Source organism: Capra hircus, chromosome 8 (genome assembly GCF_001704415.2).
Source record: "Capra hircus breed San Clemente chromosome 8, ASM170441v1, whole genome shotgun sequence".
Classification (NCBI taxonomy): Eukaryota; Metazoa; Chordata; class Mammalia; order Artiodactyla; family Bovidae; genus Capra; species Capra hircus.
In genome coordinates this window covers 69,940,206-69,964,631 of record NC_030815.1, presented here as the reverse complement: position 1 = coordinate 69,964,631, position 24,426 = coordinate 69,940,206, and the positions used below count along the sequence as shown (strand labels likewise).

At 51.4% G+C, this 24,426-nt stretch overlaps 1 protein-coding gene across 2 annotated transcripts; it reads right to left on the bottom strand.

Annotated features, from left to right (window-relative positions):
- Positions 4,127-24,214, bottom strand: RHOBTB2 (Rho related BTB domain containing 2). 2 transcript variants are annotated; one of them, XM_018052323.1, is made up of 10 exons: positions 23,619-24,211; positions 19,109-19,310; positions 18,372-18,475; positions 17,638-17,823; positions 15,963-16,987; positions 15,544-15,662; positions 13,868-14,018; positions 9,477-9,565; positions 8,383-8,488; positions 4,127-7,050 (listed from the first exon to the last, which is right to left on the bottom strand). In XM_018052323.1, exons 2-10 carry the CDS (start codon positions 19,298-19,300, stop codon positions 6,833-6,835), a joined length of 2,190 nt encoding a protein of 729 aa, XP_017907812.1. In that variant the 5' UTR covers positions 19,301-19,310; positions 23,619-24,211; the 3' UTR covers positions 4,127-6,832. The 2 variants fall into 2 exon arrangements, with proteins under 2 accessions (XP_017907812.1, XP_017907813.1); XM_018052324.1 differs by lacking the exons at positions 4,127-7,050; positions 8,383-8,488 and adding an exon at positions 13,721-13,773 and having other exon boundaries at positions 9,482-9,565; positions 23,619-24,214.

Below are 24,426 nucleotides of genomic sequence, written 5' to 3'. Positions count from 1 at the left end.
GAGGGAGAAGATTAGACTTTCACATAACTTGTCAAAAGCCTGTGGGTCTCCAATGGAAAACCCCAGGTATTATAAAAAGATTATTTTTTCTATGCTTCTACCACTTCTAAGCTGATCCCAAAAAGCAGGTATGATGGGTATTGTAATTTTTTTCACTGATCTATATCCTTGCACAAAGAATTATTTTCAACTCTTCCCTTTAACCAAAGCAAAAGTTCTTGGGCTTTTCCCTCCTGTGCATCTCCACTCTGCCCCAAGGAATTACTATCAGCTGTCTTTTAAAAACTTTGATCGATTTTTCCTTCGTGAACAAGTCTGTTCATATTATTACCTTTCCCAAGAAAGGAATAGACAATTGGTTGCTTTGTATGATACATATGCTTATATTGCCCCTGAAAGAAGTTTCCAGTGACTAAATATACTTTTCCATTACTTTGGAATCTTGACTTGGTTATTGGTTTTCTCACCAGAATAAAAGGGAAGCTAGGAAACAAGTGTTGTAATATTGACAAGTCATTCCTTCTTATTATAAGACTTCTTGAAGCTGATCTCAAAGTTTTGGCAAGATATTCCAAGAGTCCAGAAAACTTATCTGCTTTTAAAACTTCTAGGCTTCTCCAATACAGCTCTGCTTGAAGTGGCAAACTAAGCTGTGGTCAAAATTCTTTGTTCTGTAAATCCTCTGAGGGACCAAATGTATCTTCATACTTCTTAAAATACTGAGCCACGTTTCTCTGAGTCTTGGCCTCTTCATTTTGCTTCATATTGTTCCTGGGTTTTAGAAGGACAATGTAATCATCACACACACACACACAAAATCAAAAGGCTTTTTCAAAGAGTTTATCCAGTAGTGAGACAAAAAGCTTTTCCTGTAAAATCAAGAATAAGACCAGGATGCCTTGGTTTACTACTTCTATTCAATATCTTATTGGCAATTCTATGCATTTTATTTTGGCTATTATTACATCAGCTCCACCTCAGATCATCAGGCATTAGATCCTGGAGGTTGGGGACCCCTGCTCTAGGGGGTGTTCCCTCTATTGTTGGGGGTGGACTATGTAGGCAGTGTCATAGGCCTGGTTGCTAGGGCCTACCTTGTGTGGAGGCTGCCAGCTGTTCATTAGTGGTACCTGGTCACAAGGAAGCTGACTGTAGAACCCCATGGGACCTGGAGCTAGTGCTGGCTCACTGGTGGGCATGGCCAGGGTCCAGAAAACTCCAGGGCTGTTGCCCACCCACTGGTGGGTGAAGCCAGGTCCTGGGGTTAGTGCCAGATGACTGGCAGGCAGAGCCATGCCCTGGAGTCTGGCCACAGGGCCCAGGTATACCAAGTTGGTGTCAGATCACTGGTGCAGGGTCGGCTAGGGGGGTAGTTCCTGACACAGTTGGGGATTGAATCTGGTATGTCCTGAAGCTTGTATTCACCTGCTAATAGGCAGGGATGGGCCCAGTTGGTCCTAGGACAGGGTGTCACCTGCTGTGTACAGGTTGCATCCACAGATTGCAGGACTGTGGTTTTCTTGCATTCTGCCCCCTGGTGGGTTCGGCTGTCCAGAGGCCAGCGAAGGTTTCCTGGAGTGCAGGGCCCTTACCTGCCCACTGGCGGGGAAAGCTGGGTCTTGGCCCACTGGTGGGCAGTGCCATGTCTAGAGGCATGCCTAGAGGTGGCCGTGGGCTCAGGACATCTTTACTCAGCTGTCTGATGATGGGTGGGGCTGTTAGTTGTTTGGGCTGAAGCATCCCAGCACTGTGGCCAGTGATTGCAATCATGAAATTAAAAGACACTTGCTTTTTGGAAGAAAAGCTGTGACAAACCTAGACAGTGTGTTAAAAAGCAGAGACATTACTTTCTGACAAAGGTCTGTATAGTCAAAGCTATAATTTTTCCAGTAGTCATGAACAGATGTGAGAGTTGGACCCAAAAGGCTGAGAACTGATGCTTTTGAACTGTGGTGCTGGAGAAGGCTCTTGAGAGTCCCTTGGACAGCAAGAAGATCAAACCAGTTACCCCTAAAGTAAATGAATCCTGAATATTCATTGGAGGGCTGATGCTGAAGCTGAAGCTCCAATACTTTGGCCACCTGATGCAAAGAGGTGACTTACTGGAAAGACCCTGATGCAAGAAAGATTGAGTGCAGAAGGAGAAGGGGCCAACAAAGAGTGAAATGGTTGGATGGCATCGCTGACTCAATGGACATGCGCTTGAACAAATTCTGGGAGATAGTGAAGGACAGGGAAGCCTGGCATGCTGCAGTCCGTTTGAATGCTGCCAAGCATTAGACATGACTTGGCGACTGAACAACAATAACAACACCATCCCAGCCCTGGTGCCTACAGGCTGTTGGGTGGGGCTGATGAACCCCACCCAACTCATTAGCTACTGGGGCTAATGAACTAGAGGGCAGATCCCACAGTAGTGCCTGTCAGCACCCGTGTTCACCAGTAGAAGCTTCCAAGTATGGCTGTTATTGTTCAGTCGCTAAGTTGTGTCCAGCTCTTTGTGACCCCATAGAGTAGCCTGCCAGGCCCCTCTGTCAATCCCCGGTACGGATCACAGTCTTGTCGTGGCAAAGGGGCTCGCATAATTCAATGAAGCTATGAGCTATGCTGTGCAGTGCCACCCAAGATGGGTGGGTCATGGTGAAGAGTTCTGACAAAACATGGTTCACTGGAAAAGGAAATGGCAACCCACTCCAGTATTCTTGCCGTGAGAATCCCATGGACAGTGTGAAAAGTGTAGCTGTTACCAGTGTCTATACCCACAGCCTGAGCCGCACCCACCCGCTGCCTCTCTGGGACGCTCTTTCAGACCAGCAGGCCCCTCTAACCCAGGTTTCCATCAAGTGACCACTTTTGCCCTGGCTCCCAGTGTACGTGTGTGCTCTTTAAGACTGAAGCCTCTGTTTGCTCCAGTCCTGTGGGACATGCAACATTAGGGCCCTGCTTGCCTTCAAAGCCAAACGCTCTGGGGGTTCATCTTGCTGATGCAGGATCCCTGGGCTGGAAAGCCCAACTCGGGGGTCAGAACTCTCCTGTGGAAAAGCCCTGCAATATAATCCTCTACTTTGTGGGTGGTCCACCCAGGAGTATGGTACTTGATGAGACTGTGAGTCTGCCCACTCCAGCCATCTCAGCGTGGTTCCTGCTTTCTGTCTGTAGTTGTAGAAGACCTATGCTGCTGGGGTCCTGTCTTTTTTATCAGTGCTTGTTCTGCAGATAGCTGTAATTTGGGCTGCCCGAGAGAGGACCCAGGCTCAGGGTCTTTCTGCTCTGCCGTCTTGCCCAGTCTGTATTGTGACCTTGTTTTCAGAATGACGACAGGCAAGGGAGCCTCTCCTGGTGTCTCCTCCCCTTCTCTGGCTCCTCCTCCATTTGCCCTTCCCAGTTCTTAGTGGGAGGTTTCCTTGCTTGACCACTCTTCGTGTGGAAGATGTACCGCAGCACCCTCAGTCCAGGGAGGGCAGATCACTTCTTACTTTAAGAAATACTTTGTAGGCCCCTCAGCCCTCCATCCACCACGCCTGCCTCTGCAGTATTCCAGTCATGGCAGGAGGATGTTATGAAAGCAGTACTCCTCAGTGTATCTTTTTCAGTTCAAAACTTTGTGTGCCCAATGCTGGACCCAAACTAGAACTGGCTGAGTATTTAGGGACCTTCAGGGTATGGTGCTCCAGGGGAGTGTGGTGGGGGTCCTACCTCAGTGGCCTTGTGCGATAGCCCTCTCCTCTTCCCTTTCAGAGGTCCTGCCCTACTGCCCCTCTGCTCCCCGGAAGTCACGTGTTTCTTGCTGTTGCTGTTCCTTTTGTGGAGGACAGTCTGCCTTCATCTTCAGAGGAAGAAATGAATTCTTGTCAGTCAAGTGTCAGGTCACTTATCCCTCCCTCAGAGGACTTCCTTAGTGCCCACCTAAAGTATTAGCCTTGTCAGTGTTCATCATGTTTATTTAAGGTAAGCTTGATGAGAGCATGAAGTTGCCTTGTTTTATGTCCAATCCAAAGAGCACCTGACCCACGATAGGCACTTGATTAAGTGTTTCACTAGTGGTTGTTTATCTTTTCACTCTTCTCTCCATTGGAAGTTCTCACCTTAGAAGAGTTGGAAACATCAAACAGTACAAGAAAGGCCATTAGGTACAAAATACTCATGTGTTTATGAATTCATGACCAAATTAAATATGCAATTTTATATAAAAAGAGGCATGTGTGTGTTTTTCTCCCCCATCCTCCCATTCTCTTCTAGAGTAGTTCTGAGTGACACGGGTGCAGGAGTGTGTGTTCTTGCTGTGTGACCCACTCCTTCCTTCTCGCTTTTATGCCTCAGGCTCAAGCTTGCCCTGCGTGAATGTGTCTCCTGCTCTGACTCAATTTCTGGGCACCAGGTTCCTGGGGGACTGGAATTCAGCCCCTCCTCCATCCCTCTCCTCCCTGACTGGGCTGGCCCAGGTCCCCCACAGCCTCCCCAGGTGATATCTAAGACCCACCTGGGCTTGCTGGGCTCCCTGGAGGTATGGACTGGCTCTCTGACAGAGCTATTGGGAAGGGGTGGTGAGACCCTGCTTGCTGGGATCCTTCTGTGGCCTCTCAAATGTGAGCCTCCTGCCACCTCTGAGCCACCCTCCTTTTCTGTCGCTGCTGGCCTTTCTGCATCCTCATCAATGGGCCAGATGACTCAGGCCTGCAACCTCATGGAGACCTAATTCCCCTGCCTTTGGATTTCACGTCCTGGCTCTCCCATCCCCCTAGAATACTTGGGAGGCCCCCATGGCCCCTCCTATGCCCTTCCCAGAGTGAAGGTGCTGGTGCAGAGCAGCACACCCCACCTCGGAGGCTCCCCTTCACCTCAACCTCACCCTGAGCTCAGCAGAAGTGAGCTGACCAGCCAGTAGAGGGCAGCACATGTCCGGTTTCCAAGCCTGCCATTGGAGGACTTGGAAGGGAGGCAGCCATGGCCTTGAAGTCTAGGGCTGGGACACCATGGCTCACAGCCACTCAAGATGCACTTGACCTGCCACCTCCTGCTCCTTCTCTTGACAAGGCCTTGACCTCAAATCTCTAGGTCTTGGCATCACAAAATGGATGCAGAGGTTCCATTTGTGCGGGGTTTGCTCTATGCCAGATTATTGGGGGTGGAGCCCCCCACACCGGGCCCTGGGACCAAAACCCAGTCCCTCTTCCTAAAGCATCTTTCTTAGATGAGATGAGTCCTGAGTGCTGAGGACAGGAGCTCAGTCTCTCTGGCTCCACCTTCATCAGAGGGACCCTGTGTTCTGAATCTAAGAAGGGTGTGTGGAGTGAGATACAAATCAGATTTAGAAAAGGGGAGAGGGTCAGTTGTGGCCCAGCTTTCCCCCACGGGGCTGAAAGATTCTGTCTTAATCCTCCACCATCCTCCAGGCTCCTCCCTCCTCTTCTCTGGACTGACCTTGGTTTTGCTCCTGTTCAATTCCCCCATTCTTCCCCGTTATCACCAACCAGCACTGAGTAAGGTCACGTGCTTCATTACGATCCTTCTTGACAAGGACTCCTATTCTCCATGTCAGTGCCCCTTTTCCTCACCTTTGACCCCTACCACATCCCACCCCTTCAACACGGTCATATCCTATGGAGTTACCTGCTGAAGTTGAGAACAGTCTGATTCTCATGATGGGTCCAACACCATGGTAATTCCCAAGCCCACCCTCCCCACCTCTGCAACCTCATCCCCAGCATGCTGAAGGCGTGCACTGTGCCCTCCAGAGTCAGTCAGTGGGGCCAGGACGTCCTCGGTCACAGCCAGTGACACTGCTTTCCTGAAAAGCATTGGAGTCAATTCTACCACCTTGACCATTGCCTCATCCACATGGGACCCATGCTTGGCTTTATAAAAATGAGAGCCATCCAGGGTCTTTTTCTGCTTTTCTTCCTTTGAGGAGATAGAGGCCACAATGTTTTTGTCGGTGGTGATTTTGTTCATTACTGTCTGCATTTTTTTGCAAAATTTACCCTCTCCCCATAAGAAGCTGTGCTGCCAGCAGCGGGGGGAGGAGCCCAAAGGAGCATGGGATTGCTGTACTCTGGTCCCATCACCCTCTACTCTCTCTCCCCCTGTTCCAGTGTTTCCTTGGGTTTCCATCTCCAAACCTGAGCGGTAAAGGATCAGGGGAAAGAGAAGTTTCTCATTGCACCAAGAAGCACTGCTTCCAGGGCTGCAGCTCTGAAAAACCTCTGCCGCCTTCTCAGGCCTGGTTGCCCACAGCCCCGGAAGCAATGCTGACAGAGGCGGCTTCTGGCAGCTGCACCACAGGGGTGGAAGCCTGGAGTTGGGCTCTGAAGGCTTAATTTCTACCCTGACTTTTCCAGTGAGGATTTGAGTAGGCTCCACGTGGAAAGGCCCACAAAGCCTCTGTAACCCTTCAAGTCCATAGATGGAGACGTGGGGCCAACAGAGGTAGGACCCTCCCTGCCCACTGCTGCTCCCTGGGAGGGGGCTGCTTGCGCAGACCAGGACACACATCTTCCCAGCAGGAGAGTTTCCCCTTTGATGTTAGGGTTCTCCGACCCACAGACAAGATGTCACGGTCCTCAGCTCTCTCCCCGATGCCCGCCTCCCAGGAGTTGTCTCCCGGCCGGCCGTGGAATCAGGACCTCTGCACAGGGCCACTGCTCTGGTCCATGAGGCCAGGCTCCCTCCTCTCTGTGCCGACCTATGTTGGCTGGTGAGAGCAGCTCCACCCAAAGGGTCCTGGTTATGCGAGTCCTCTGTCCCTGGGAGGTGGAGGGGGCGATGCGGAGGAGCAGAGGGGCAAAGACAAGTGGGGACAACAGCAGCAGGGTCAGAAGAGGGTGGCAGCATCTCAGACCACAGCCGAGGAGGAGGATGGGGACGCCGAGGAGGCGGCCGAAGAGGACGCCGAGGACGGACTATTCCAGAACAGCCAGCGCCGCTTGGGCTGCCGCTTCAGGTGCAGATAGTCCTCCTTCTCGCGCTCCTTCCGGGCCCTCTGGTAGTGGTCTTCCTCCTTCAGGTACCAGACGGGTGGCCACCGGTGTTTCTCGAAATACTGCTGGTTTTCTGGGGCAGAACGGCAGTAGGGCTGGGTGAGGAAGATGCAGGAGGAGGGGCAGAGGGACTCCCACCCCTGCCCCGCTGCCCTGGAACACGCCTCTGGTCCTCCTAGGCCCACATGCCAACCCCTGGGGACCAGAAGCGGAAGCCCTGCCTTCACTGAGCCCCCAAAGAGAGTCAGCTGCCCAGGGAGTGGAGCCGACGGTCCACACTAGGGAAAGGCATTTCCACTTGCGTTTTTCTTCAAGTCAGAGGGAAGATACTATCAAGGCTCGGAGAATAAAGCAGGCTGCAACAAGGGATGAGGGAGAAATGGCGAGAAGAGCTGTGGGCAAGAAGATGCTCGGCCTGGCTGGGGGGACAGCAGATGCAGCTGGCAGAGCTGAGGTTCTGAGAGGGGAGGTGCGGGGGGTGGGGCTGGCAGGAGGTCAGATGGGAGGGAAGGCTAGGCTGAGGGCTTTGGACTTGTTCTAGAAGGTGCGTGGGCTCCACGGAAGTTTGGGACCAGGGCAGTGAGGCAGTTGGAGCTGTGCTTTGGAAAGAAAATGCTAGAAGGGTGACGAGGAGAGAGCAGGAGTGGGAGAACTGGTGGAGCACTGGCGGGAGGAGGGTCACAGCAACGCAGACGGTGCCCCGTGAAGGCCACGCGGGGGAGGCCAGCCACACCTCTCCCTGGATCCCATGGGTCCCGGATCCCTGGACTCCTGTCAGGCCCCCGGACCTGAGACATCAATTAAGCAGAGACCAAGCGGCAGGGACCCCAGAGGATACCCAGATCTGTGTTGTCCAAGCTGTGACTTGTGCCCGTTCCTAGGTTATGAACTTAATGTCATGAGTCATGAACAGTATTAAAAACAATTGATAACTTTTTCAATATGTGGACTAGGTCACAAGATAAAATGTAATTCTTGATAACCTAGATGGATGGGATGGGAGGGAGGCTCAAGAGGGAGGGGATATATGTATAATTATGGCTGATTTGTATTGTTGTTTGTCAGAAACCAACCAACACTATAAAAATTAACAAACAAAAATGTATTTCTTATTGTGGAGTTTGGTCCACAAACATCTAAAAAAATACCACCTCTAGTCTGTACCTGTGAAAAGCAGAATCTCAGAGGGGCAGAATGAATTGCCCTTGCTCTCTGGCGGGCCGGGGTGGGGGGGCCGCCCTCCACACCAGCGCCTTTTCCAGGACCCCCTCCGCTGGGCTGGGTGCATGTTTGCAGGCTACTCCCCACCCACAGGGGTCTTTGGCAGCCTCTGGGCGCCCTGGGGTCAGGTCAGAGGCTTGGACCCAAGGAGAGGGAGGCGACAAATGCCGCTGGGGATGCTCACCTGGGGACATGGCCTTCATGTCTCGGGGGAACTTGCGACACACATTGTTGTAGTTGGTGCAGATGTGGTGAAGACACCAGTCAGCCAACTGGTACGCACAGTGGAACTGGGAACAGACAGGAGCATGTCTGTGCTGGGACCCCTGGGCCAAGGTCTGCACACAGATGTCTACTTTTGCCTTCAGAGCCAGAGCTTTGCTGCAGCTGGGCAAAGGCCCTGAGTCACAAAGAACCCACCTCGAGAGGCAAGGCCACACAAAACCATGACGGAATGACGTGCATTTGCTCCTTGGCACCATCCCCACCTCACCTGTGACCTGCCCCCAACAGCCCCAGAAACCCACAATCCTATGAGGTAGCCTCTTACTGGGTCTGCCCTCCTCAGAATGACCCCTCATCCTCCATGCTGGACCTGAGCAGCCTGCACTAAGCTGCTGACAAGCGGGCTTAGAGAGCTGACCTCCCAGGCATATTTTAACTTCATAAACTAATCTTTAGAATTTCTGGCACCCTGAGGGCTGGTAGGGGAGATTTTGCTTGCCTGTTTTGGGTGGCTCAGACAGTAAAGAATCTGCCCGCAATGCAGGACACCTGGGTTTGATCCCTGGGTCAGCAGGATCCCCTTGAGGAGGAAATGGCAACCCACTTCAGTATTCTTGCCTGGAGAATCCCATAGACAGAGGAGCCTGGCAGGCTAAAGTGCATGGAGTCACTCAGAGCCAGACATGACTGAGCAACTAACACTATCACTTGGGAAAATGCAGGTAGGAAGTTCATCTTAGATGGAGAGTCCCCAGTGTGCCTTAAATGACCTCAGCAGGCAGGAACCACGTCTGTACAGGGCTCTGGGCTTCCCTCCCCTGCCCAACGGTGGCCTGAAGTCTCCGCCCCTTCCTGCCACAGCCAGCCTCTCCTCTTGGCATGTTGAGGTGAATCCTCTGGCCTGGAGGATAAGATGGGTCTGCCCACTGGGGGAACCAAGTCTGTCAGTGGGTTTCCTTCCTACCCACCACCTCCCGAACCCTCCCCATTTGCTGCCAACAGGCAGAGCCCAGAGCTGAGAATGTTGGAGAGACTCCTTCCCTGTCATCCTACCTGAGCCAGTTCCAGGAACACAAGGACGTCCCCATCGATGTCCACCATCATCTGAGTTGCTTCCATCAGCCCAGTCACTGTGTACTGCTCTGTGACACACACAGCCAGGAATGGGCTGAAGAACCACAGGAGTGGACAGGCTCTTGTTCATCCCCTCCCTGACCCCAGCAGGGGCCCACAGCAGGGCAAAGAGAGCTCCGGGGCAAGTCCCAACAGACCAGGAAAGGCCACAGGAGATTTAAGTCTGCTCCCACCAGTGAGGAAACCAGGAAGGAGGAGACTAGAATAACCTATGAAGTTTTTTAAGCTACATATGTTGCAGCAAGGAGTTACACAGGTGGGGTGAAAGTCCCCACCCCTGAGAATCAGCCATTGATACTGATGGGAGAGGGTATTAAATCTCAAATTTGCTGAGAACTATGGATTAGAACTAAGGATTAAATCAAGTCGTTCATATTAACTTAAATTTTGTAACAAATTGTGTACTAACTTTGCATTTCATGTTAAGACCTTTCTAGGGAAGAAGTAAATACTTTTAGTTCTGAATTTTAACTGTATCAGTATAAACTGATAAAGTATTTTATCTCTAAAAGTAATATGTCTCAGCTGAGTTCATGGAAAAAGACCTAGAAACAACAGCCATCCCAATAGCAAAAGCATTGCTAATGCAAATACTGTGGCCTTGAAATCCCATTTCCATCTACAGGAAGCCAAGACTTCTCAGAGAAATGGCTGATTCCAGGTATGGGGCAAGAAGTGTACATGATGAACCGGGCACATCTTGTCATTCCAGAGCATCAGAAAGCTCCTCTAGAGACTCCGCAGCCAACTTGAAGAGACTTCTACAGGTTAAAGGAACAGTAGAGTATCTGAGTTTCCATAAAGCTAATTGCAATCATTTAAAACCGATAGCTGGAATCAAGATTGCCGGGAGAAACATCAATAACCTCAGATATGCAGATGGCACCACCATTATGGCAGAAAGTGAAGAAGAACTAAAGAACCTCTTGATGAAAGTGAAAGAGGAGAGTGAACAAGTTGGCTTAAAACTCAACATTCCGAAAACTAAGATCGTGGCATCTGGTCCCATCACTTCATGGCAAACAGATGGGGAAACAATGGAAATACTGAGAGACTTTATTTTGGGGGGCTCCAAAATCACTGCAGATGGTGACTGATGCTGTGAAATTAAAAGATGCTTGCTCCTTGGAAGAAAAGCTATGACCAACCTAGACAGCATATTAAAAAGCAGAGACATTACGTTACCAACAAAGGTCCATCTAGTCAAAGCTATGGTTTTTCCAGTAGTCATGTATGGATGTGAGAGTTGAACTATAAAGAAGGCTGAGTGCTAAAGAATTGACGCTTTTGAACTATGGTGTTGAAGACTCTTGAGAGTCCCTTGGACTGCAAGGAGATCAAACCAGTCAATCTTAAAGGAAATAAGTTCTGAATATTCTTTGGAAGGATGGATGCTGAACCTGAGACTCCAATACTTTGGCCCCTTGATGTGAAGAGCCAACTCATTTGAAAAGATCCTGATGCTGGGAAAGATTGAAGGCAGGAGGAGAAGGGGACAACAGAGGTTGAGGTGGGTGGATGGCATCACTGACGCGATGGACATGAGTTTGAGTAAGCTCTAGGAGTTGGTGATGGACAGGGATGCCTGGCATGCTGCAGTCCATGGGGTCGCAAAGAGTCGAACACGACTGAGCAACTGAACTGAACTAAAAACCAATAGAGTATGTTCAAGTCCAAAAATTCATAATCACATGTAATATTAATAACAAAAAATCAACTGGTCACTCTCAAAGGATGATAGGAAACAAATGTGTATCTTGAAACCTGGTAAATTGGGACTTCCCTGGTGGTCCAGTGGCTAAAACTCTACACTTCCAATGCAGGGGACCCAGGACCAACCCCTGGGAAGGGAGCTAGATCCCACATGCTGCAACAAAAGAGCCTTCATGCCACCACTAAGACTCCACTGCAGCCAAATAAGTACCTAAATATACGAGAAAGGAAAACAACTGGTAAATTAAAATACCACATATTCACCTGCCTTTCCTACATGAACTATTCCACTGGGAAAACAAACCATAGGTGAGGGAAAGTTTCTCTCCTTTTGAAAGTATTCCAACAGATTAAAAAAAAAAAATAGACCGAACTGGAATATTACCATTTCACAACACTTAATAAATGAATGGCAATAAAACTCAATGGCTGCTAACACCACAAAAAGAGAGAAAAGCAGATGATCTATGCTTCTTGATGAAAAGCAGAAACAACCTACAAAATGTAGTCTCACCAAAAGAAGACTGGATCTAATCTCGCCTCTAGACCTGAAGGACAGTTGATAGGAAGAAAATATGTTATACTACAGAAAGGCAATCAGTAGAAAAATCTAGGTTCCCTAGATCAGAGGGTTGTTCCAACATATCACAAGGGAAAGTTTTGTTTTTGTTTTTAACAGACAAGGTACTTACAGATTACAAAAACCTTAAAAGATTTATAAAAAATAAAATCATGCTATAGTGTTTCAGGATGAACACTTGGATGATAAAACTATGAGGAAGAGTAAGGAAGAGCGATCATAAAATCTTAGAGCAATAGGCAGAATGGTTACTTTTGGGGTCGGGAGAGCCTTTTGTTGAGAGGGACAGACTAGGGGCTCTGGTGTGGCGAGCAAGGGCCACTTTGGTTTGCAATAATTTATTAAGAAGAACACATATTACATGTTTTTGTGCAATATTTAACATTTTTAAAATTAAGCTTAAATTAATAACTTCATAGTAAGCTTATATCACAAAACATGTCACTTATTATACAACACTTGGCATTTTCCACTGCTCCTTAACAAGGTACATAGAAACATATTTTTTAAATGTGTTTTTTAGCAATTATGAAGCATTTCACAGGAAAGGCCATTCAGTGTTATATTCTATAAGCCTTTCTATGCAGCAGTGAGAGGTAACATTTTTAATGGCTACCTTGCAAAACCCATCCACCCGTGCTTAACCAGGGTGCCTGTTTGACTTGTTTCTGATTGCTTGCTATCATGAAACAAACTTAGAGAAACACCTGAATACATTTTTTTTTTCATTTGGGCCATTTCTTTGTAGCAAGTCTTTCAAAAGTTATTTAGTCTAAGAGTTTGGACTGTTTTCTGTGTTCTGGGAATGCTGCACCACTTTTCAAATTGTTGCAGCTGTGGTCTTATTTATCATTTATTTATTTACTGGTCCCACCTCTCAGCGATCTTAGTTCCCTGACCAGGGATTGAACCCTGGCCCCTGCAGTGGAAGCACAGACTTAACCACCAGACCACCAGGGAATTCTGCAGTTGAAATCTTTAGAAGCCTCTTACTCTCTGCCCTAAAGCCCTCAGTGTCCCCTGGCCTGCCTCTGCACGCTCAGCTCTTAACATTTGATTCTGGTCAATCATTTCCACCTCTTCCAGGGACCAAGCGCCACCTTTCAACTCATTTCTCATCATAGGATCACTGCTTCCCTCATAGCAAGTCCCAATCTTGATCATCTGCCGAGGGCCACAGCATCTCTAACACCAGGTCCTTTCCTGAACCTCAACTCAGTATCTGAGGCCTTGCTCTCTGCCGCCAACCCACCCAAGGACATTAATCTGGACATCAATGCCAGTACAGGTACCAACACCAACACCAACATCAACGGAACGCACATGCTGACTCCAGCTCAGGAGCGCCACCTGTCGGCGGGCACGACGGGCTCCAGACGACTTCTCATCTGCACTACACCATCTCTCCTCCTGCCCTGGGACCCCAAGCGCTGCTCCTTGGTCTCCCTCCTGCCCCAGTTCCTGCTCCACCCAAGCCTCTGGGGTTGGTCCATCCTGAAACCTGACCTCTAGCTCGTAGGATCTTCCAGGAATCAAAGAATTAGGAGTGACCAACAATTAAGTCAATGTTTACTGTGTTTCTAGAAGAAGAAAGAGAAAGCGAAGGTGGAAGAGAAGAAGGAAATGAGAAAGGGGAAAAGGAGAGGAAGGGGGGGATGCTAGGGCAGGAAGGAGGAACGGTGTTCTGTTCTTTCTGACTTCTTCAGCTTGCCTGAGTGTGGCCAAGCTGAGAACCTCGAGCCCTGGCATCTACTGGTGCCCACTTGCTGCGCCGCAATAACCTCTAGAGAGACCTATAAGGTGACCCCACCAAGCATCCCTCTCACACATTTCTTTACATCCACGTCCTCACCGCAACCCCAATACGCACCGACGTATCTCACGCTATGTAAACGTATCCCCTTGGTGCTGGCGGCCTGTCCCCTAGGAGGAGACAGGTGAGAGAAGAAATCACGTCTCCCAGGGGGTCCCCTGACTCCTCCTCCTCCCTGGAGGACCCTCCCCTGGGCTTAGCTACCTGTGAGGGCGACCAAGTGCGGCAGGCAGAGGCGGTTGGCCAGGATGATGAGTTTCATGTCGTCCAGGTCGGGGCTGGAGGTGAACATGCCAGTGTACAGGTACTCCAGCACGGCCCGCATGCAGCTCTTGCTCGTGTAAGGAAATACCACCTGCGGGTGGGAAGGAATGGAGCAGGCTGCAGCAAGGTCCAGCTTTCGGGAAAGAGCAGCAGTTCTGAAGAACTCAGAAGGCTCTGGCCTGGACAGTTGGTCTCCCATAGACAGGCCGCCACCCCTCTGCAGTCCCTGGACCTGCTCAGAACCCCTCCTTCCCCAAAGGCTAATCTCCCACACCAACAGCCTGCAATGAACCCATCCGCTGAGCACCTGTGAGCAGGGCTCCAACAGCTTTTACAAGGACCTGGACTCGCATTAGCATCCTTCTGGTTTGGAGGAAGCATGAAGGAGTCCTTCCGGTCACCTGCACCCGGCCCCACTCTATCCTTCAGGGAGCAGTGCCAAGTGGGATGTGGATGAACGGAGCAAACACCAGCTGGTCTCTCTGGGCTGCTCGAAGCTACAGCTTTGGGCCTCTGGGATCTCTCCAGAGCAAGACCAACACAAAAACTGCTTTCTCATCAGCCGCCAGCCTCTCTAGGCTGCACTGGGAATTGGCTGGAACTTTACAGCTGCTTCTGTGGCTCTGGGGAGTTCCCATCTCACACTCTGCACATCTCAACCCACTCATGCTTCAGGGAGCAGAGGCAACTCAAATCTCAAACTCTCCTCTTCACCTCCCAGAAGGACTCCCTTTCCAGTGTGTGCTAAGTCGCTTAAGTCGTGTCCGACTCTGTGCGACCCTACGGACTGTAGCCAGCCAGGCTCCTCTGTCCATGGGATTCTCCAGGGAAGAATACTGGAAAAGGGTGCCCTTCTCTCCTCCAAAGGATCTTCCTGACCCAGAAATCTTAGGAAATCCCTTCTCTGGGTTAGAGGATGCTATGCTCTAACATTCTTTGTTCAGCTTTTCATTCAAGTGTTTGCTGAGCACTGACTAAGGGCCCAGAGCTGAGAAGGGTACTCAGCAGAAATAAAAGACCTCATCCCCATACTCAAGGGAAACCTCAGATCAGCTAGAGAAACTTGGTGTGGACCCTTGGAACTTTAAGCAGATTCACAAAGGAGAACACTGTGAACTACAAGGCTGAGGGATGGACAGTCAGTGTCACAGTTCAGAGAAGGGTAGAAAGGTGGTCAGACTTGAACTCCAGTCTTGATTTGGCTAGAACTCCCACTGACTCCTGATGTTTACTCTTAGTAATTTTCTACCCACTGACTCCCACCCTACACCTTGACTATAAACCCCACTTGATCATGCTCAATTAAGAATTAAAACCAGTTCTATACTGAGATCTCTTTTCCCCTATTGCAATAGTTTCTGAATAAAAATCTGTTCTTACTGCTTTAAGGAAAAAGTTTTTTCTAAACTATAGAGCTAGGACGTGACCATAATTCCCCATCTTGGTATATTGCAAAGTCCTTGGCTATAGGAGCCATCTCATAAATGTCTCTTGGGCCCATCACTTGGTGGTTTGGACAGAGTCAAGGCTGAAGGAAGTACCGTGAAGAGACAGATGCCTCGGATGGAAAGGGAGTAAACCTTTCTCCCTCCCAGCCGTTTCCATCCTGGCCTTACCTCCCTGGTGGAACTCTCCACAAATGGCCCCCCAAACATGGCAGCCATCCAGTCACAGCTAGAAATCAACAGGGGCTTGTGGGCACTGATGGTGCCATCATCCAGAATGAAGGTCACATCTGTTGGGTGAGAGAAGATGCATCACGTGAGGATGGGGTGAAAGAATATGGGACAACCAACCCACGGGTCGACACTGCTCCCAGATGACTGCTTCCTCCTGAAGCCACAGTCTGTGAGCACCACATGACCACAATCTCAGGCTGGGGGCTCTAGGTTTTAGGAGCAGAGCCACAGTATCTCCAGGACATCGGTGGCTGAGATGACTCAGAATGCTTCTCAGACCGACCCAGATTCTGCAGAAGGCTCCTGGAGGGAACTCCCCTGCCTTTGGGACACCAGCTCCTAAGCCTGTTTCATACCTGAGAAGGTGCCTTTGGCCAAGCACTCCTTAACCCGATTGGTCCGGCGGACATGGAAGGCCTTGGTGATCTCCTGGTTCATGAAGGCCTCGTTGTTGAGAATGTTGGCCACCATCATGCGCAGATCAAAGACCTCAAGCAGCTCAGCGATGTGGGCGATGTGCATGAGGTCTCGCTCATTCTCGTCCAGCTCCCCTGTGTACAGGTACTTGAGAACAGCCCGGAAGGGCCCTGGCTGGATGGAGTTGTCCATTTTCACCACCACCATCAGCCGGGATTTGTAAGTCAGTGGGTCTTCTGTCATCTCTTCCTGGATGCTCACAAAAGCTCGGCTCCAGGAAGACAGCACTCGACCCCGCCCAGGCAAGTACCCTGTCCCATTGCCTCGTAAGATCCCATCGCTGGTGGATGCCCGGAGCCCAACAGGCCCAGAGCCCCCACCCTCCTCCACGCTCTCACACACGTCAAAGCTGGCTGCCCGGAGCAGGAAGTCCCGGCCGTGGTGGTGGTGGTGGTGGTGATGGTGGTGGTGTTGATCAGGGTGACCCCGGTGGTCCTCTGAGCGGGGGCCCCCTGACCCCGAGGGTCCCCCCAGCTCCCCCTCACTCAGGTCCATGAGGAACAGGTCGTAGAACTTGGAGGAGGACGTGGAGAGGTAGATCTTGTGGGCGAAGATGCGCACCCGCTCCTGAAGCACAAGGATGACGTCTGCACACAGCGGGTCCTCCAGGAGGTGGGCAGGGCACTCCTCGTTGCTGGAGGGGGGGTCGGGCACCACAATGAGCGGGGGCGGCGGCTTGGGGGGCAGGAAAGGCGCCTGCAGTAGGGGCCGCTGCACATTGCGGAGGTGGGACTTCCAGAACTGCAGGTGCCGGCGGGAGATGAGCGCTGCCCGGATGGCGTTGTCGAAGACATCCTTAATACCGAACTGCGCCACCACGCTCGTCTCGTAGTAGGGGATACCCAGCTCCTTGGCCACCTCTCGGCCCTTCTCCGGGGGAAGGATCTCATTGGGCTTGATGGGCCTGGCACGTTCAAGAAGGGAAGCCAAATTCATGTCAGTGGTGGAAGGGCGGGGGGCAGGGAGATGCATTCCCCCGATCCTGTGTGTTTTTCACCTGACTGGGGGAGTCCCCGCTGAGGATCTGGGGCTAAGCCCCGTTCCTGCCCTGCTCATTTCCACTCCCTTTCTCCTCTGTCTGGCCAGATCCTACCATTCTTTCAAGGCTCACATCTAATCCCTTCTTCTTCCAGGAAGCCCTCCATTATCTATGGTAGGCCTGGGTGATCTCCCCGGCTCAAAGCAGTGGGAGGGCCGACTACCTCTCTGGCAATTAGCATGCTGGTTTTTAACATATTCACCTATCCAGTTCATCTCCCAGCAAGATTATAAGCTCCTTTCATACAAAGATGACCTCTCCTTCTCCTTCTCTCCTCATGATGCTTAGCCCAGTATTGCCCACTCAGTGTGTAATGTATGGCTGGATGGATGGATAAAAGAATGACTATTCTTACTGGCCCCCTATGTGAGTCTGGTTCAAATGGAGGGAAAGAAGTGAGGCTCTGTGCATTCTCTCAGGGCTGAGCAGGGAGTTGAGAGACACAACTTCCCCCCACCCCTTCTTCCCCTTCCCCATCTGCCACCTTCCCTTCCCTAGGCACCAGGACTCCCTACCTAGCCAAGGGTCTCCTGGCCCTATTGACAGCATCCAGGTCGGCGTAACGCAGGTCCAGCTGGCAGCCCACCAAGATGACAGGTGCTCGGGGGCAGAAGTGCTTGATTTCTGGGTACCACATGGTCTTGACATGGTGGAGGGAGTTGGGGTTGGCAATGGAGAAGCACAGAACCACCACATCAGATCTGGGGTTGGGAGAGAGTGAGGTTATAGGCAGTAAAAGCTAGTGATGTTCCCTGCTGCTGGAACAAGGGAGGACACATACCCAACGGCACCCCTACACTGCAGTCCCACGACTGTCATATCGGCTCACATGATCTTACCCAAAACATTTAATCATAGCACCTCCTATTTCTGTACCCCCAAGTTAGCACTTGAGAGCTTTCGAAGACTCTTGGGTTGACCTCACAGCTCTCTTGTGATTTAGACATGACCACTTTTACCATCTCATCTGAAAAAAACTCATCTCAGAATGGCCTTCCTAATTGCTCAAAGTCCCAGCGTTACTGGTTAACAGGGGAGAACTGAAATTAGGCCTCCCAACTGCAAAGCCGGCTCCCTGCCCAGCCCGGGCTTCCTTCCCATCAAGGGTCTCCCAGGGCAGTTTTCTCCATTCCTTCCTCCCAGTTTCACAGAGTGAAACTCCTTCTACTCAGTTTCACAGAATGTCCTCATACCTCAGGGAAAAACCCCATCCACTTGGCTCCCTGCAGGCAGCAGGGGCCTTCCCTACCTCCCATAAGCAAAGCGACGGTCTTTGTGGTGGTCTCCGAAGGTGTCCCACAGGCGGAGAGAAACGCTCACATCATCTACCACGTCTCGGGAACGTTCTAGCACCTGGCAGGGGGTGGGGAGGAGACGGGGTGGGACAGGGAGAGAGGAGGAAAGCAAAGACAATGGTTCCTGGGGGCCCTGCATGCCAGCTCGGGGTGGGGTCAGCTCACTCCTGGGTGCCACAGCATTGGGGCTGGAGGGACAACTAGTGTCTCCCTCTGTGTGTCCTAGAACACCTGAGTCCCCTAACAAGAGCTGGCCAGGACAGAAGAGACTCCAGAGAGCAGATAGTCATGGGAGTGATGCGATCTCCCAAGGAGCCCGTCCTTGTTCCCAGCTGTACCTGCCAATCAGATGTTTCCCAGCCTTGGGTCTTCTGGTATCATTAGCTAGCAATTCCTTTTCTCCCAGCAGCTCTCATCTCTCCAAAGCACCACCCCTTTCCCAGCTCCAGAGCTTCCCATTACTGGGGGCTATGTTACACAAGATGCCCCAGGCTTCTGCTCAGACAAACAAAAAGGGCTGGGGACCCCTCCCCTGGGGTGGGCTCCCCTCAGGCCTCTCACAGGGATCTGTGCTCTTCAGCTGCCCCTACTCAACCTTTAAAGGGCTTCCGTGAGCTCAGCATAGGCCCCCTCTGGAGAGATCCCTGGGGAAGAAGCCCAGATACGTGAGGCCATAGATTTGCAACCTTACCTCTTGGCATACCCGATACTGGTCAATGGCCCAAACCGTGGGCACGTGGGTGGCAAGCAACTGGTACTGGGTGAGGGTGGCATTGCAGGCCCGGGCACAGATAAGCCTGGTCTTGCCCACAGCGTTGTCCCCCACCACCACGCACTTGATGGTCTCTACGTTTGGTCTTTCATAATCCATGTCAGAATCCATTAATTGGGACCTGAGGGAGAAAAGAGAAGCAGTCAAGACAACTTCGCACACCAGCCCCTGAGGGCCAGGGCCAGCAGCTCTTCTCTGCCGGGGCTGTGGCCTCTCTGAGCATCTGAGCAGAGAAGGACAAGGGAGTGGGTAGCTTTCCGGGCACAGGCTCCACAGGGGCCCGAGGAGACAGGAGTCCCTTCAGGCTGAGAGGCACAGCTCCACTGGGTGAATCTCTGGTCTTCCTCCTGTTGTCTCCATCCTCCAGCAGCAGGGCTTCTGGTTGGGGAATGCCAGAGAGAGATCCCAAGGCGGAGTCTGCTCGGGGGCTGGTCCCCACTCTCCTGGGAAGAGAGGTGTCTGCCTAGGAAGCTCATTTATCATCTGCTCTCCTCCTCCAGCCCGCAGGGCTGTGAGAGCAGAACAAACAGTGAGAGGAGGGAGTCAGCGCCAGGTCCCCACCCCTTCTTCCCAGCATGCCTGAGGGCAGGGCCGCTGAGAAAATTAAGATGAAATTAAATTAAAACTTAAAATTTAAATGAAAAAATTAAATTAAGATTTAATGGACTTGTCAGACTGGGCAGTGGCCCTCCTGGCCGCCACCTTTGCCTCTCTGCTTCTCTGGCTGTCAGTTTCCAAACTCCAGCCTGCCTGTGGCTATCCTTCAACCCCAGCCCCATTACAGAGATGCTGAAGTTTTTTGTCCCAGATTCTCCAAGCTGAGGCAGCTTCTGGGTGCACCTGAGCAGTCCACAGGCCTCTCCTCTCCTCTTGTGGGATCGTCCCATTGCCTAAGGGGCTCACTCAGTATTGAGATGGTGGTAGTGGGGGTAAGCAGTGGCCTGGGACAATACGTGTGTGTGCACACACTCAGTCACTCAGTCGTGTCCAATTCTTTGCGACCCCATGGACTGTAGTCCATCTCCAGGCAAGAATACTGGAGTGGGTTGCAGGGGATCTTCCTGACCCAGGGATCCAACTCACGTCTCCTGCACTGACAGGTGGATTTTTTACCACTGAGCCACATGGGAAATCTGGGACAATACATCCCATGGCTAGTGAGCCTTCCCATCCCCTACGCAGGCCTGCCCTCCAAGTATCCTGCATCCAGTTTCAGGGAAAATGAGATACACTCCCTTCCACATTTCTCCTTCCTAGGGAGGAGGAGTCTCAAGCTGGAAGCCCCCAGACACCAGCACTCCTGGAAGGATGCTCATTAAACTGGCTGCACTGGTAATGGGAAAGCAGAGAGTCAGAAACTCGGGCCTGAATTTCTGAACAAATGTTTGCCTCAGTTTCCTTCTGTGTTAGGTAGAGAAGCGGCTCATCCACCCACAGAGAGGGATGGCTCAAACAAACAAACAGAAGGTCCTTCTGTAGTCAAAATGTCATGTCAGTGTTTAAAAAGCTATCTCCAGGAGGGGGCCCTGGGCTTTTCGGGGTTTTTGCTGACAGCCTCACAGTTGGCATCCACTCCCCTCTGGAAGGGTTGAAGAGAGAAGGTAGGGGTAGTGCAGGCATTATTAGCAAGCTTGGTTTCACCAGGGTCACTGACCTGCCCCTGCTCACATTCCCTGAGTGCCTGAAGTCAGCTGGGGGTTGGAGCAATTTGAAGGACTCCTTCCTAGGCCAAGGAAGGCTGAGCCCAGAGGAGTCCTGGAGGCTTCCCAGGAGCTCTCACTGCTGAGCCATCCAGCCCAAGAGCCTGGCCACCAGCAGCAACAGAGGAGCTCAGCTCCTGCAGGGCTGTAACTAGATGCCAGCATGCAGGAATGCAGACCTGAAATATCCAACGATGGCAACTGGGATTTTGCTCAAGTGGATGCATCTGCATCTCAGCCACCTTGGCAAAAAGTACAGCAAGGACTTTCCAATGAGACACCCGCCTCCTCTTTCTTGGAATTTTACAGGATCTAAACAACCAGGGGTCTCTGTGCGGGTCCCTCCCTAGTTTCCAGTGCAATCGTCTGCCTCATTCCTTCTCCTTCCTCTGCCCCTTCTCACCCTCTCCAGCAAGCAACCATTATTCTGCCCACCATCTTGCCTCCCCCAAGTTCACTCTCCTGATGAAGAGCGGGAGCCCCACTCTGACAGTTCCTCGTCTCAAGGCAGACAGCGGGAAGGATGTGTTGGCACTGGGAGGCATCTGAGTTGTGATTTCTGTTTTATTAGTTAAGGAACAAAACAGATAGAATCCCCAGTACAAATATACACAGATGTAGGAGAAAGAAAGAAACCTACTAGCCAACAGAGCTTCTTTCTTAAATTGAGGTCCTAGCACCATGGAGCTGTGTAGACAGAAGAGGGGATGAGAAATTGAGGCGACACGTCAGCTCTCACTCCCAGGAGCAGCTGGATGGTGAGGAGGATGTCAGAACACCAGCAGAGTGGTTCAGTGCTGGTCCAAGATTGCTGAGTCTACAATTCAAACACTCAGTGCACACCCTATGCACCTCTAGGTTTAAGCAGGGGACAGCCAACCAACAAGCAGAAGAGTGACACTCCGCTGGGAGTTTGGACAGCAGACCTGTTGGGTGTTCCTCTGGCTGAGCGGCCCCTCCCCATCCATTTCCCCAGCTCCCCTACAGTCTTCTCTTACTTGTCCTTTGACTTCCTCCCAATTTTGATCATTCTCACCCACTCCACCCCCATCCCAACTGCCTGACTGGCAAACTTCATTCACCGTCTAACCTGGGAAAAGGCAAATCACTTCATTTCTCTGTGCCATGGTCTACCCTTCTGGAAAATGGGTATGAGGGCATCAGAAGCAAATCTTGAATCTTGATGAATCTGTGCCAAGACAGCCTGGGCCAAAAGGAGGTATTTGCCTTCTTATGTAACATGGTATTATATAATGCCAGATTACATATCTCTATGTGTAATTATACCTCTCTTTTAAGATACACACTGGCCCAATTAAGCAAGCAGAACTCTTAGTCTAATCAGGCCTGTTTTTAGAAGGATCCTGTCCTGGAGATATGATGCCATTGTCAACAGTAATGTAATTTTTGCTCTAGAATATTGCTACTTCACAGTAATGGTGCTGGTATACAATGGCACAACCCCCTCAATAAGCCTCTCAACTTCCCCTTTCCTTCTGGCACTCTCACCTTCAATGACTCTAGACTTTTCCACACAGTTGCCTCATCCCCATTCCTTCTGAGCCTCCTGATTAACTTCCATACACTATGGTTTCCTTGCCACCTTGCACTGGCTATCAAGACCCCCAGGCCACTCCTCTTCCTCAATGATTCCAGAGTCACCGAGATGCTCCCTTCACACTCCATCCCGCAATCCCTGTCCCCTTCTCTAAAGACAGCCTCCTGCCCACCAGCGTCCCAGGTCTTTGTACTCAGGCCAGGTCAGAACAAAAGGCGTATGCTCAAATTAGCTACAACCCTTATAGGCTCCCAGACCCACCTCCATACCCCTACACACACTCTTTGCAAAGCCCAGAAAAGCCCCCCATTTCCCTCCCACAGCCGATAGGAGGCTTGCTCATCTGTAGCTGCCCTAGTCTGGTTGTCAAGGAAACAACAGAATCTCCCTGGGAGCCTGCTTTGTCTCCTAGCAACCAATATCCCACATCCTGCATCTTACAAAATACAAAAGGGAAGAATGTCTTGAAAATGAAGGTAAAGATCAAGCAGGATTGGCAGGATGAGGAAGAGAAGACCCTTCCAATTAAAGGAGGCTCCCACTGGGTCGCTGACACTGTAACACTGGGGTTGGGGGGGAGCAGAGAGATGAATCCCTCCACAGATCCGATGGGCATCAAGGCCCAAAAAGATGCTGAATAGTCATGTTAAACAAAAATGCAAGCCTAAACACAGAATAAGCCTCTTCAAACATCAACAACCAACCTTAAGGATTTCTCCCCTTAGTTTGCCAGAACTCAGATGCACAGACTGCAATGGAACGGGTTGAAAGCAACATATCCAGAATGGCAGAAACAAACAAAAACCCCACATTCCATTAAATATTTTTAACGGAAATATTTCCACTACTCTGGACCTTTTCTCTTGACATGCTGTTCTGCACACACATACAAAATAAATTTTTTTATTTAAATGGGGGAAGGGGAAGGCCACTGCACGCCACGGCAATCAAGTTCTTTTCCTTTTCCTTTCCCTAGATAAACCCAGAAAAGGTTAGTCCCCCGCCCGCTAAGACCCCAGCAGCCGAAGCTCTAGTCCAGGGACGAGAGGACGCCCGAGGGAAATCAGGACGGGCGCAGACACGGCCCCCGGGAGGACGCAGAACCGGGAAGAGGCGCGTTTCCAGAGGCTGCTCGCAACCCGGCCATAATAGAAATTAATCATTTACTTACACCGCTACATGTGACGGGGTGATTTCTAGTGTAAGGAACACATCTCTTCCTGCTAAGCACGCTCATTTTAGTGAAATGGCTGGGGTCACTCCGCGGGTGCAAGTTAGGACGATACCGGTGCCGCCGCGCTGCTGCTGCTGCTGCCGCTGCCGCCGCTCAGGCTCCGGGCCCGGGTCGCGTTACATCAGAAACTCTGACAGAGCAGCCCAGGCCGGACGGCGGGCCGGGAGCGGCCGCGAGCGCGGCACTGCGGCCACTGCCTCTTCCGGATCAGCATCTCCCGGCGCCCAATGTCACGGAGGCGCGCCGGAGCCGGGCAGCGGGAGGCCGCTCAGACCTCCGCGGCTGGGCCGCGCCGCCGCCCAACGGTCCTCTCTGGCTGCGGAGGCCGGAGGCGGCGAGCAGGAGTGGGCGAGAGGGGCGAGGCCGCCGGTGCTACGCGCCTAGGCCCGCTCCGAAGGCGCGGCCACCAAGACGCCTAGCGCTGCAGTCCCAGGGACCGCTCGCGACCTCCTTTTTTCATTCACAAAAAAAGAGAAAGGGGATTAAAAAAAAAGAAGAAGGGAGGGAGGGGAAAAAAGGTGGGGGCAAAATCTCACCCAGAACGCCAGCCGTGACAGGTACCGCCCTTCGCGGCGTTCCGTTGGTCGAAATCAGTTGAGGGGGCGGGGAAGGGGCGGGGAAAGAAGGGGATTGGGTGCCCCGGAGGCCCCGCCTCGCGACGTCGCTTGTTTCCTCTCCGCTTTCGCTTACCACGCCTTCACCCAGAGGAACGCCGAGTAGAGAGAAGCTTTAGGCTCGCCCACGG

Excerpts from the sequence above, each read along its gene's own strand:
- RHOBTB2 (XM_018052323.1), bottom strand. The coding sequence starts at position 19,300 with ATGGATTCTGACATGGATTATGAAAGACCAAACGTAGAGACCATCAAG. Across the intron at positions 15,663-15,962 it reads GGCCAAAGGCACCTTCTCAG|ATGTGACCTTCATTCTGGAT; the intron begins GTATGAAACAGG and ends CTCACCCAACAG. Across the intron at positions 9,566-13,867 it reads GCACTTGGTCGCCCTCACAG|AGCAGTACACAGTGACTGGG; the intron begins GTAGCTAAGCCC and ends TGTGTGTCACAG.